This window comes from Balaenoptera physalus, assembly GCF_965194825.1.
Source record: "Balaenoptera physalus genome assembly, chromosome: 1".
NCBI classification, from domain to species: Eukaryota; Metazoa; Chordata; class Mammalia; order Artiodactyla; family Balaenopteridae; genus Balaenoptera; species Balaenoptera physalus.
The window spans coordinates 169,950,753-169,964,018 of NC_138882.1; the positions used below are offsets into that span (position 1 = coordinate 169,950,753).

The following is a 13,266-nucleotide window of genomic DNA, read 5'->3' on the forward strand; positions in this document are numbered from 1 at the left end:
ATTTTCAGATGGAACAATGTGATGTCAGTTTTACTTCAAAAAACAGGGATATGGATGAGGCAGCATAGACCGATGCCAGGTTCTGGGGTCTGATGGGAACACGAGGGTTCACTATTCTAAAATGTTTCTTTTATGTATTAAAGTAGTTTAAAAGTCAATCCATTAATATGTGTTTTTAAAAAAGGTAATTATTCTTGTTCTGTGGAGCCCAGTCAGGCCCAGTTCAGGGTGGGGCCTCAGGCCAGGTGAGATGTGACAGCCCCTTCCCCACAGAGTTCAGATCCCCTCTAAGAACCACGGCTGCAACCGCTGGTGGCCCCTCCTCTAAGAGGGGACGCGTATAGGAAGGTGCAATCCATGCGCCCCTCTCCAGCCAAAGTGAACTTTCAAAACTACCCTCCTGGACAATCCCCTCCCCATGGGTCCCCTCTCCACCAGGAAAAACATCCAGACTCCCTAACAGGGACCAACAGCCTCGTGTGACCTAATTTTCCTTCAGTTCCTGGAACATACCGCTACTGTTCCACGTCGGGGGTGTCTGCATTCCCTGTTCCCCTGCATGGAAAGTCCTTCCCGCTCCACTCCTCCTCACCTGGCCCATTACCTTCAAGGCTTCCTCTAAATGTTACTTCCTCATACACCTATCCCAACCCATCTCCCTTCCCCAACTCCATTTTGTCCTCCCTGCAGCTGCCTTTCAAAACATATGTTTCCTTTTTTTCCTTTACAGCAGTGGTTCTCAATCAGAGGCAATTTCCCCCCCTCACCCCAGGGACATTTGGCAAAGTCTGGAGGCATTTTCAGGGAGGGGTTGCTAGTGGGTAGAGGCCAAGGATGTTGCTAAACATCCTATAACGCACAGGACAGCACCCCTCGGCAAAGATGTCAACATGGGCCTAAGTTGACAAAGCCTGCTTAGAGCAGTTACCACGATTTGTCATTACATATCCGCTTGTGTGGTTACTTGTTTAATGTCTGTCTCCAGCAGTGCACTCTAACCTGCCTGGGGGCAAAGAATATGCCTGTTTGATTCATCCTGATTCCCAAGTGCCTGGCACAAGTGTTCAGCAAACACTGGGTGAATAAATCATTGTGTTAGCTAAGGTCTGTCAGGCGCTGACTCTGCCAGCCAACAGCCCTACAAGTTAAGAACTATTACCTCTTCCATTTTACAGATGAGGAAACTGAGGCTTGGTGATCAGTCTGGGTACATGTGGGGGTCTGTTAACCAGAATATTTGGACAGACATAGCCAGAAGGACACACATAAGTGACTCACTTGGACTCCCTCTCCTGGGTCTGAAAGGCCCTTGTTTAGGGAAATTCCCATCCAGGGATGGAGGACCGGCACCTTTCTGGCCCTGTTTGGGCCTTTCCTGGGAGATGAAGGTGGCTCTGGGCCAGGTCACTGTGCCACCTTGTGGGCATGACGGGGGTTGCAGCTACCCAGTGGGGAAAGGTCCTACTCCCTCCCTGGCTCTGGGGAGCAGGTTGCCAGCGCCTCCCCGCCCACCACCCCACACTGCTTGGAAGAAACCACATCTCCAGAACACAGGCGAAAGGCTGCCTGGGGAGAGCTCGGCCTTAGCAGCCGAAGACTGAACTGGAAAGCAGAAGCCCTGGCTCTGCCACTCACTGTGATCTTGGGAAGTCACTGCCCTTCTCTCGGCCTCAGTTTCCTCATCTGGAAAATGGGAGCATCAGTACAGGTCTGAGGAGGCCGGGGAGAGGGAGAGGCTCCTGGGGGCCCCGCACTCACCGAGGTGTAGGCCCGCCCGCACATGCTGCAGCAGTAGGCCTTGGCATGCTTGATGGCATGGGCCGAGAGGTGGATCTGCAGGGAGGCGGAGTCCGAGTAGGCCCGGTAGCAGTTGGGACACTTGTAGGGCTTGTCCTTGTTGTGCTGGCGCTGGTGAGACTGTGGGGAGCACAGCAGGGGTCGGGAGCTGGCTGGACTCCCCCAGCCCCACCCCCTCCTTACGCTCCCCTGGGGAGGAGGGGCTGTGCACCTGGCGGAGGCGGGCGGGCACTCACCTGGAGGTTGGAGAGCTGAGTGAAAGCCTTTTCGCAGCCAGGATGTGGGCACTTGTAGGGTCTGTCGCCTGTGTGGATTCTGCAACAGGCAGCCCAGTGAGGTGGCGTCCCTGACAGGTCCCCCAGGCCAGCTCCAGCCCCCAAGCCCTCGGCTAGCCTGCACACCCCTCTGGCCCCCAAGCCTCCCAGGCTCCCTGCTCCACACACTCTCCCCAGAGTGAGCCCCAGGCAAGAGCTGGGATTTCAAAGGCTACCCGCGTCCTTTCTTCTCTGGCCTCCCACAGCCATTCTGTGACCAGAGCCTCCATGCTCCCCACAGGGCCCCGCTGAACCCGGCCCTCCACCAGCACCCACTCAGAGAGCCCACCCAGGCCTCCGGCTAATCATGGCAGTCTTACTTTGACGGCATTCTGCCCCTCTTCTGAAAAAGCCACCTGCAGACCACCCACTGAAAAGGGCAGATTCACAGCTTTGCCAGGACCTTCCCTGCCCACCCTGCCTCTTTCTCTCAGGAGACATCACCCTCTAATTGGCCCCCAATTTCTATTTCCTGCCTCTTCCCCACATGGCTACCTGGTCACCCCAGCTACTGAGAGAATGCAGGACAGGGTGGCCCTGAATGTCAGCCCCTGTGTCCTTCCTGTGAGCCCCTTTTTGTCCTCACGCTGGCTCCACCATTTACTAGCTGGGTGACCTTGGTCAAATCACTGAGCCTCGGTTTCCTCATCTGCAAAATGGGTATAAAAATACAGTCCCTACTTCACTGGGCTTTGTGAAGATTCCATTAGATAATATGTGGAAGGGGCTTAGCCAAGGAGTGGCACAGAGTCAGGGCTCCATCACCACTTGCCAGTATTACTATTATTCATTTAACAATTATTATATCAGACACCCGTGTGCCAGGCACCACCCTGGGTGCTTGGAACATATCCGTGAACAAAACAAAAAAAATCCACTGCCTCGTGGAAACAATGATTATGAAATAAGTAAGTAAAGTGCGTGTAGAAGGTAGTAAGTGCTGTGAGAAGAAACAGAGCAGGTGAGGGGGGGTCGTGAGTGCATGGGGAGGGTGCAGTGTTAAATAGGGTGGTCGGGGTCCTCACTGAGAAGGAGACTTGGGAGCAGTGACTTGCAGGCCGATGGCCAGGCTTTCTGTTGGCTGTCGCCGCTTGTGCTGGTCCAGCAGCAAGGTGAGGATGGAGGAGGACCGGGACGGGGTGTGGAAACGGGGCTCGGGAGCGAGGCGCACACACCGGGACGGGGAGGCCCTCCCTGCTCTCCTAGGCTTGTCTTCAGTCACCTGCAAATCCTGTGCCAAGCAGGTAGGTAATGAAATGCAGACTGGATCTGAACCTCTTTTGCCTAAGTTGCCGATGAGCATTAGGTGGAGGGAGAATCCAGCTCTGACCACCCGGTATGGCTCCTTCCCTAAAGCCACAGCCCGCCCTGGGTTTGCTCCGCCCATCAACAGACTCATCAGACAAACTAAGGTCCCCCAGGCCAGGCCCCGTGCTGGCCAGGCTGGAATAAGGAACACTCCTTGCAGTCAGTAAGCCCACGACCTTGACTGCCCACTGTGAACAGTGACAGTCTGAATTCCCCTAGTGTGCCATTCAAGGCCCTTCACGTGTGGTTCGGCCTCACCTCCCTGCTCCTGCACCCTGAGTCCTGGTCAGAGGACCATTTCTCATCTGGCAACCACGGCTGATTGATGCTTCTGCCCGCCACCCCTGTGCCCTGGCTGCATCCTCAGCAGTGAGGCCGCCCCTCCTCTGTCTCCTCTACTAGACAGGGAACCCCAAGGGCAGGGACGGCTCGTCTCAGGCTGCATGGAGACAGGCCAGGTGGAAATGGGCTGGCCCAGTTCTGAGGACCTCTATTCTACCTGCACATTGGGGGTGTCACACGTTTGGGGACATCATCCCAGGCTACTGCACCCCGTCTCTACAATAGAAGGACCTTAAGGGTCATCTGGACCGGCTCTGCCTGCCGCCAGAATCCCTCCATTTCATCCCATCCTCGTTCCCCTCCAGGCCTCTGGAACTCGGTGGCAGAGGGGACCGAGGGACCCCAGGACATGTGATTTTGTTTTAAATTCTGCAACGCCCACCCCAGAATCCTCGCCTCCCACTGCTGCCCGAGTCATGTCTCTTCCTTGCCCCAAGGCTCCAGGCCCACCACCTCCTTCCGCGCCCCTGGCCCCAGCATTCCAAGTCCCTTCCTACCTTCCATCCGGTATCCAGGCTGATCCTCTTTCCAGGCACACTTTTCCCCCAGCTAATGCCTGGCTAAAACCCAGACTCCTGTTCTCAGTGTAAAAGCCCCTTGATCGTGGCAGCCTTTCCTGACCCCCCAGACTAGACCTGGCCCCTGCAGCCCACCCCTGAGCAGAAGTCTGTGTGTGGGCACGTATTTTGTCAATGTCTAGTCACTGTTTTCTAAGCTGCCTCCCTCCTTGAGAGCAAGAATGCCCTTGGTCTCGTTCGCCACCATCATCCCAGGGCCTGGCACAGGCTCAGCAGAGAGGACTCGGTATATAGGAAGGTGAGTTCTTTCCTCCTGAAGTCAGTTACTGACAACAGTAATATGTTCCACATAATCAACAACGCCCATTCCTCAAGGGTATTTCACAAGTGTTTGTTGACTGACCGATGGATGGTTCTCCAGGGACATCAGGCCCTACCTCAGGACCTTGCTCCTCTGGCCTCCTCCCCAAGTGCCACAGCTGCCCAGCCCCCTTCCTGGACTCCCGGCCTCAGCCTCTCCCCTCCACCACAGCAGCAGCGCAGGGACCTGACCCTGTCATGGTCTCCTCCACTGGCTCCCCCTTTTCCAGGACAGAATCCAAATCCACACCCCCCAGCAAGTCTCTGAGCCTTTGCTCGTGCCGTTCCTCCTGCTGGGAACACCATTCCCATCTCTCACGAGAGAGGGCTATGGACCCTTCAACACTCGCCTCCGATGATCCTCCCCAACCTCCATTACATACTTCCCCCTTTCATGGAAGTTTTCACATCCACCAGCCTCCCAGCGCATGGTGGGAGTTCCTTTGGCCCAGAGCCAGCCTCTGACCACTGATCTGTCATTATGCATGGCAGCCAGCGCTGGGCCTCAGAAGGGCTTCAGGGAGCAAAGGTTCCCCCTGATAACTGGCCCCTGAGCTCTTCACCCCTGAATTTCAAGTCAAGGCCAAGCCCTCAATCCCAACATCAGAGTCCTCCCTTTGCAGGGCATCTCCCCACTAGGGGGGCACCCAGGCCTGACTCCCACATCTGTAGTGATGGGGAGCTCACCACCGACTCCAGGCGCAGGGAAGCTGAGCTGAAATCGGGGCCCCTGGGCTGCTCCTTCACCCCCACTGTCCCAGCCCCACCCCGGGGCCCCGAAGACTAGCCCTGCTCTCCTGCCTGGACCTCGCTCCCACCTGAGTTTCTTCTGCAGCCAACATCCCCAGCCCCTTCCCTCCTCCGAGGCGGGGCTGTTCCTCGGCGCTCTGGCTCACATCTCGCTTCTGCCTCCTCTTAGTGGTGTGGCCTTGGCCAAGCGACTGTGCCTCCCGAGCCCCAGTTTCCTCACCTCTAAAACGGGGATAATAATAAGGGCTGTAAGGGCTGTAACTTACTGAAAGGGCGTTCCTAAGACAGTTTCACAGTGTTAGTTTTGTTTTGGTTTGGGTTTTTTTTTGGCCGCACCGCGTGGTTCGCGGGATCTTAATTTCCCGACCAGGGATAGAACCCGCACCCTCGGTAGTGAAAGCGCGGAGTCCTAACCACTGGACCGCCAGGGAAGTCCCCCCAGTGTTAGTTTTTAATACACTCATGTCTCTTTGAGACAAACAATTTATGAAAAACAACAAAGGGGGAATTTATTCAATGTTTAAATAAAATTATCGAGGATTCATTAGTTATCATTGATCCTTTATTTTCCAGGTAATAAGCGGCACGTTATATTGAATGGCTTCAGTCCCACTGTGCTTTGTAACTAAAACGATGGTAGATACGGTGACAGTGGACCTTCCTCGAGATGGTTGCCTCTCTGTGGCACTTTTCAGATTTGTTATTTCGGATTTGTAAGGACTTTATGGACACCTCATATGTAAACACCTTATGCAGGGCCGGGCACTTAGGAGCTCTCTGACAAGGAAGAGTTGTTGCTAGGATGTTATCACCATCACTATCATCACACTTGAGAAAACCTGCCCCTGCCACAATTATCACCACACATGTATACAACATTGCACAGCCAGGAGAAGGAAAACACGGGCAAAAAACCACTCTGCAGCCTGAATAAACAAATAAATCCAGGGTCACTTTGTCTAGCATACATTCCCCAAACAGGTAAAACGTTGAGCCCTTTCTTATACCTTACTAACTCCTTCATAAAACAGGGTTACCCCCTGACTTCTGCCTCGTGATATCTACAGATGTGTGATCTTATCCAGATGCTAACTGCACGAGACTACTGCTGTATCTCTACCGTGAACAGACTCCCTACAAATTCCTGTTAATTTTCCCCTTAAATACATGTATTTATAATTTACAGGGCCGATCCTTCTAAAGTCTGGATCTCTGCAAACACTTTGCAAGTCACCTGCTTTTCCTGTCTTGTTGCCTTCCGTTCATAGACAGAGGTCCCACCAAGATGCTCCAGAACCGCCAGCGCCATTCGATTACATGAACTGCCACATGCTTCCAGGCACATCTGTCTCAACTCCCAGGGGGCTCCTGCTCAACCTGCTTCTAGCTCTATTTTTATTACTTGACCGGGGCTGGTTCTGTTTTGACATGACCTTCTTTTACCCCCTTTATTATCGGCATAACGTTGAGAAGATGGATTTGATTATATGCCCTGTGTGGTTCTCTATCAAGGGGCAAAGAACAGGAGTCTCTGTGGAATGGGAGAAAAGCAACCTGGAATCTGGTTGCTTCTTTCTGTTTGGCTTTTTTTGGTTTGTTTGTCTTAAGGATTCTGGGACTTGCGGGCACTAGGGACACCAGCCTCTTTGTCACTGGGTTAGGACACATTGGTTTAATTATATACACCACTGCATAATGACTAATAATTTGTCTCTAAATGTTGATAGGACCCTCTTATGTTGCTTGTTCGGTTTCCAACCGCTATGAACTCAAATCACTCATAAGAAAAAAATAGAGGGAGAAAAAAATTGTGCCCTCAGGAACAGAGAGCAATCCCTGAACAAGGAACATTCTGACGAAACACTCTCCCCTTGGGCTTCCCTGGTGGCGCAGTGGTTAAGAATCCACCTGCCCATGCAGGGGACACGGGTTCGAGCCCTGGTCCGGGAAGATCCCACATGCCTCGCAGCAATTAAGCCTGTGTGCCACAACTACTGAGCACGTGTGCCACAACTACTGAAGCCTGCACGCTTAGACCCCATGCTCCGCAACAAGAGAAGCCCCGCTTGCTGCAACTAGAGAAAGCCCACGCACAGCAATGAAGATCCAACACAGCCAAAAATAATACATAAATTAAATAAATAAATTTAAAAACACTCTCCCCTCAAGGGCCTGTTAATTTTTTGTTGCTTGTTTGGTCATGGTCTTAAATAATATTTTCAAACAAACGTCTACTTCTGAAAACACTAGGATTCTTACTAATTATTACTTGCTACTGTGTTTACTTCCTACCAGACTGATGTTCTGCCTACTCTACCAACTTTGTGCTGTAGCCTTTCTCAAACCCAGGCCCCACCTTCAGAATAATAAAATATCAAGGTAACTTTTACACCCGGATGTGCTTGGAGTTTCCAGCTGGCCACTGGGCAACACCAAAGATTTGCTCCCCCGCTTTATAAAAGCTCCCAGTGAGGGCATGTTTTGTATTCTCCACATTTGAATTAGCCAAACACTAGAATGAGAGCCGGCCTATGAAGTGTCTAGCATAAGAAAGTTGGCAGATCAAAAGAAAAGAAGCTCAATCTCCCTGAGTTAATTTTATGTGTGTGTATATATGTAATTATATATAATTCACATAAATATAATATATAGTAATATCATATATAATATATAATTGCATATTTTATATATATATATATATATATATATATATATATGTACTTTTTAAGATGGAGGGAAAAAACCTAACAACTTGTTTTCATGTACAGAGACTAGTACCATTAGTATCCACAGAGAAATATCTTTAAAAAGATTTTTTTTCTAGATTTAACTATGCTTTTTAGTGCCAATCGTAACACATGCTTTATGAGATCAATTAAAAGACCGTGACAATGGGTCAACACCCCTGCTGCCTATAATATGCTCTGAATCTGAACAACTGATCATACATTATACCTTAATAGAGGCCTCCATTCTCCTCCACTCTGATATTGTTGGTTATATAATAAATGAACCAGAGTCATTTAGTCTTATCAACAGGTCTGGTTCCCTCCCTCACATTTGCCTCAAGGCCTGTGCTTCAGGTCAGAGATTGAGTCTTCTGAAAGAAACATCAAGAGCTGACGGCCTCAGTAGAGGACTGTACCAGTGCACTTGGCTTTTTACACTTTGGGAAGAGACATGGGGCACAGGCTTCCAAAATGACCCATCACCATGACCAGACACTGCGCAAGGCCAAAGCAGGAACCAAGCCTTTAGTCCAGAAGCAGGCAACTTTGCGCAGCAGACTAACTCCCCAAGACTGGGGAACAGGAATTATGACCTAGGACTGGATGAAAGTGATTTAATTGTGGTTAATGTTCTATTTTCTAATGGGCATATGAGAAAACCCCTTTTTTTTTTTCTTTGATCTATCCCTAATCTTCAATTTAGGAGGCTGTATTTGAACAAACTGGAATAGGATATTCCTTAAATGGTGCCTTGCTCCAGTTAACCCTTTAGAATTTGCGGGGGGGCACGGCAGGAGGACTATACACATTTAACATAGATATAAACTAATGAATTATCAAGGAAATTTTAAAATAATGGTCCTATTGAAAAAACACTATTGGCCTTGTCTACAAAACTACTCAGAACAATTGCTAAAAAATATTCAAAGTGCCTTTACTGAGATCTTTTCCTTTTTTATGACCATTAGTTTCTGTAAAAAGAATCTGTCCTCCTTCCTAACAGGATATAATTGGGTAAATCAAATTTGCAACCATGACCATGCCAGAAATGTCACATTTAAAGACAAATTTGATTTAATTAGGCATGACAAGCCTGATAGTAAGAAACAAGGCCTGTACTTTGTAAGTGGGAATGTAGCCTCCCCAGGCTTCCAGGAAACTGAACTGAATCTATTCCATGGCTTGTGGAATCCTTGCCTTTAAGGTTATGGGAAAAGTCATTCCTGCTAGCCCAGAAACACAGACAAACTTGGGATTCTCCAAAAGGACAGTACCCTTACCCTTACAGGTTGTATAGGCGCAACCTGACAAGAGGTGAATTGGATGGATCTTAGATAGGAACTTAGATAGATCTTAGATTAGATAATATGATAAGAAAAAATTTTTTCACACATACACAGATTAAAATTATGACCTGGGGGCTCTACAAAAATCTCCTGACAGAAGTTAACTCTCAAATCTTGGGGTGGCATGCTCTAATTTTAGTAACCATACAACCAGGGGGACCCTGTTTATTGATCAGCGCCTCATTACACACACCTATGTCCATAAAACTAGCCAAACTTCAAAAAATAAATTCATGACAAAATCAGAAAGTTTCTGAAACAAATCTACGTGGTCAAATCCATGCCTCAGGAGGCATGGGGACGAGAAAAGCAGACTGATGCCACCCTGCCGCTATCCTGTCATTTGTTCCTTACTATCAAACCTACTAATCATGCCCCAAAGTCAGAGAAACAGACAAAACATCTTGCCCCCTGGGATAAAGCAAACAAAGACAATGGAGAGAAATGAATAAATAACAACATCACAAGACAAAACCTAAGGTCCCTGTGTCTAGCCTTAGTATCCAAGATAAAGAAAACCTTGAGCGCTTTCTGTGAGTTACAGACGCCACAGCAAAAACAATTTTATCCCTGCCAATGCTGATATGGGCAGACACACAGCCGTGCTTATAGATACGAGAACCATCATGTGAGAAAACTGCTGTGTTTCTTCCCCTCTGAAGAGATGAACTGTAATTTGGTAACCTTTAGTTTATTTATTTAAATACCTATGGTATTTTTATTTGGTGAGCCAGTCTTTCTGATGTCTGTATTCCCCTGCAAAAACCTCTTTCCTTAAAGCAGGTCTACCTCCGAATCCTACTTTCATGCTTTCGACTAGACTGTACACCCTAAGAGGGCAGGAATCTGTGTCTGCTTTGTTTAGTGCTGTATCCCCAGCACCTAGGGGCATGTCTGGCATACATATTTACAATTCACCTCTTGTACATATTTGTTAAAAGGATGAATCATATGCCCTGTAAAAGCCAGTTCTATTTATTCCACAAATATTAAACATATGCCTCAATGTTTATTATGTGCCACCCACTGGGGATGTGGAAACGGAGGAGACCAAGCCCTCGCCTTCAAGAACCCTCAATATATTGGGGGTGGTGGGCAAATACCAGGCAAGTAGAAGACAGTCTACCCTGCTGGGATGGGGAAGCCCAGGGCCTGTGAAATCAGCTCAGGGGGGCCAGGGAGGACTTCCTGGAGGAAGCTTTACTGAGAGATGGATAGGAGAGGGTCAGAAAAACAGGATAAAGGAGGGGGAGGGCGCTTCAGGTAAAGGACACAGCACGTGCAAAGACCTTACAGATGAGCAACAGTGGGAAGTGACGTCCACAAAGGCCATATCATAAAAGGCCTCGAATGACAAGAAAAAGTTCAGTCTTGACCCTGAGAGCAACGGGCACCTAGAGAAGGTCCTTGTCCCTCCTTGCACCAGGTCCATGCACCAGGTGCAGGTGCTGAGCTGAAACTGGCTGCATCGGGGCAGCACCAGGCCGGCCACTCACCTGGTATGCTGTTGGAGGTGGGAGAGCTGTCGGAAGGACTTATCACAGTAGGAGCAGTGGTAGGGCTTGACGCCCAGGTGGATGCGCAGGTGCTGGGCCAGGTAGGAGGCGTTGGCAAAGGATTTGGAGCAGTGCGGGCACTTGTGGGGCTTGGCCTCTGTGTGCGACTTGGAGTGGATCTGCATCTCAGACTTGGTGAAAAAGGTCAGCGGGCATACCTTACACCTGTGGGCAAGAGGCAGGTTCATACCGGGAAGATTCCCACCCCCGCTCCGTGCCTGGACATCTCAGGGGAGACCTTCTACGTCAGAGAGACCTTGCACCAGGGACAGAGCTCTCCTGGGAGGGTCCAGGGGGCACGGGCAGGCCCCCAGCCTGGACACCCTCCAATCTGGAGGCCAAAGCTCTTCCCCCTGGAGACAGATTTACAGCAGGCTGGGGAGCAGGCTTACATCTCACAGGGAAGAGCGGCTGGTGACTCATGGTTCTGGGGGAGGGGCTCCAGCACTCCTGGTGAGAGGTTCTCCACCCTGGGGGTCCTTTAGAATCGTCTGGGGAGCTTTCAAGAAAGCCTGACCTGGGGCCCTCCGCATGTCTCCCCCCAGCAAGTTAAATCGGAACTTCTGGGGGTGCGCCCTGGCACTGGCATTTTTGGAAAGCTCTCCAGATGATTCTAACGTTGAGGGTTCAGAACACTGCTTGAAGAGTGTTGGGAACAGACTCTGACAGCCCAGGCTGTGGTGAGGGCGGCCCCAGCCAGAGACCACCTCTGAAGGGTTGTGGGCGGGGCGAGCAAGGAGACCCCGCCCCTCTGGACCGTAGCCCTCACCCTCCGCCTCCGGGGCCCCTCTTTGCAGTGCCCCACTGCTGGGCCCCTGCTGCAGCCTGAGGCACTGGCCTCTAACCCAGGCCCACCTGGACCCCCTCCCACCGAGACCCCCACCTGTATGTCTTGCCCTCCTTGGCAGTCTCGCCCGAGGCCAGGATGGGGTAGGGGACTACGAGGACAGGCGGCCCCCCTGGATTCTCCGCCTTGATCTTTTTTCGGCCGCGCTCGGACTTGGGGGGGCCAAGCAGGCCGTGGCCCTGGATTGTCTTGATGGAGTCCAGGAGGGGGGGGCTGGTGATCCCTGAGATGAGGGTGGGGGACGAGGCGATGAGGCGGCTCTGGCTGGTGGTGGTGGGTGTGGATGGGGTGCTGGTACCCGTGCCCGCACTCGACTCAGATGTGCTCACAGCCGGGGTCCGGGAGGAGAGCCCCAGACCTGCGAAGACACGGGGGTGGGGGCAGGGGTGAGGAGCAGCTGCAGAGGCTGGCTCAGTCCCCACCACCCAGCTGTGTGACTCTGGCAGGTCACCGGCCTTTCTGAGCCTCCCCTTCCCTTTGGAAATTATTACTCAGGGGTACAAATGAGAACTGTGTATGTGTAAGATTCCTTAGATACCTAAGGACTAAACTGAGTCCTATTATCTGTAACGGGGGCACTTTGGAAATCATTCCAACAAAAAACAAACAAAAAAAAACTGAGGCACAAAGATGTCCACTACTGTGTTACTTATAATAGCGAAAATTAGAGGCAACTGAAGTATGCAATATTAGGGAAGGACTCAATAAATTGTGATCAATCTCCTCTACTGAACATTAACTGCCCATTAAAAAGGAGATTGTTTGTAAAAAAAGGAAAATTTTAAGGCACAGAAAAAATTAAGTAGGAGACGGAGATGCACCAAAATGTGATATGGATGGTAGAATTAGGATTAATTTTAAAACAATTTTTTTGGCTTAACTGTACTTTCTGATTCTTTGACAATGAACTTTTTCCTTTTTTTAAAATTTCTGTAATAAAAGTTATTCTTTTAAAAATGAGGGGACTAGAAACATTTACAACATAGGTAAAGTACACAAAAAGATAAAAATGGTATCTATCACATGGTTAAAACTATGCTTTTTTAAAAAAAGAAACCCAAAATTTGTGCATTGAAAAAGATAATATCCAGAGTTGGCATCAGTATTTTGTGCGTGTGTCATACATGCTGGGAGTGTACATTTATCAACCTTAATGGAGGGTGGTTTGGCAATAGTTTATTAAAATTTCAAATGTACAAAACTTTTGACGAAGCAATTCTAATTCTAGAAATCACCCATGGATATTTATTTGCACATGAGCACAAAGATCTGCGTACTTGGACCTTCCATACAAAATTGTGATCAGATAGAACTGGACACAACCTGCTATTCTCAGCAGGGACTATGTAAAGAGATGTGGTCCATCCTCAATACGGAGAACAGGGAAGCCATGAAAACA

The 13,266-nt window shown here is 49.8% G+C and overlaps 1 protein-coding gene across 5 annotated transcripts in view; it reads right to left on the reverse strand.

The window, feature by feature from the left end:
- Nucleotides 1-13,266, reverse strand: part of ZNF362 (zinc finger protein 362) — a 37,980-nt gene that overhangs the window by 3,077 nt on the left and 21,637 nt on the right. For all 5 annotated transcript variants that reach the window (XM_082424707.1, XM_082424706.1, XM_082424709.1 and 2 more), the window contains 4 exons: nt 11,904-12,225; nt 10,961-11,185; nt 2,034-2,112; nt 1,759-1,917 (listed from right to left, as the gene is read on the reverse strand). In XM_082424707.1, coding sequence (XP_082280833.1) covers nt 1,759-1,917; nt 2,034-2,112; nt 10,961-11,185; nt 11,904-12,225 — 785 coding nt within the window. The remainder of the gene's footprint in view (nt 1-1,758; nt 1,918-2,033; nt 2,113-10,960; nt 11,186-11,903; nt 12,226-13,266) is intronic.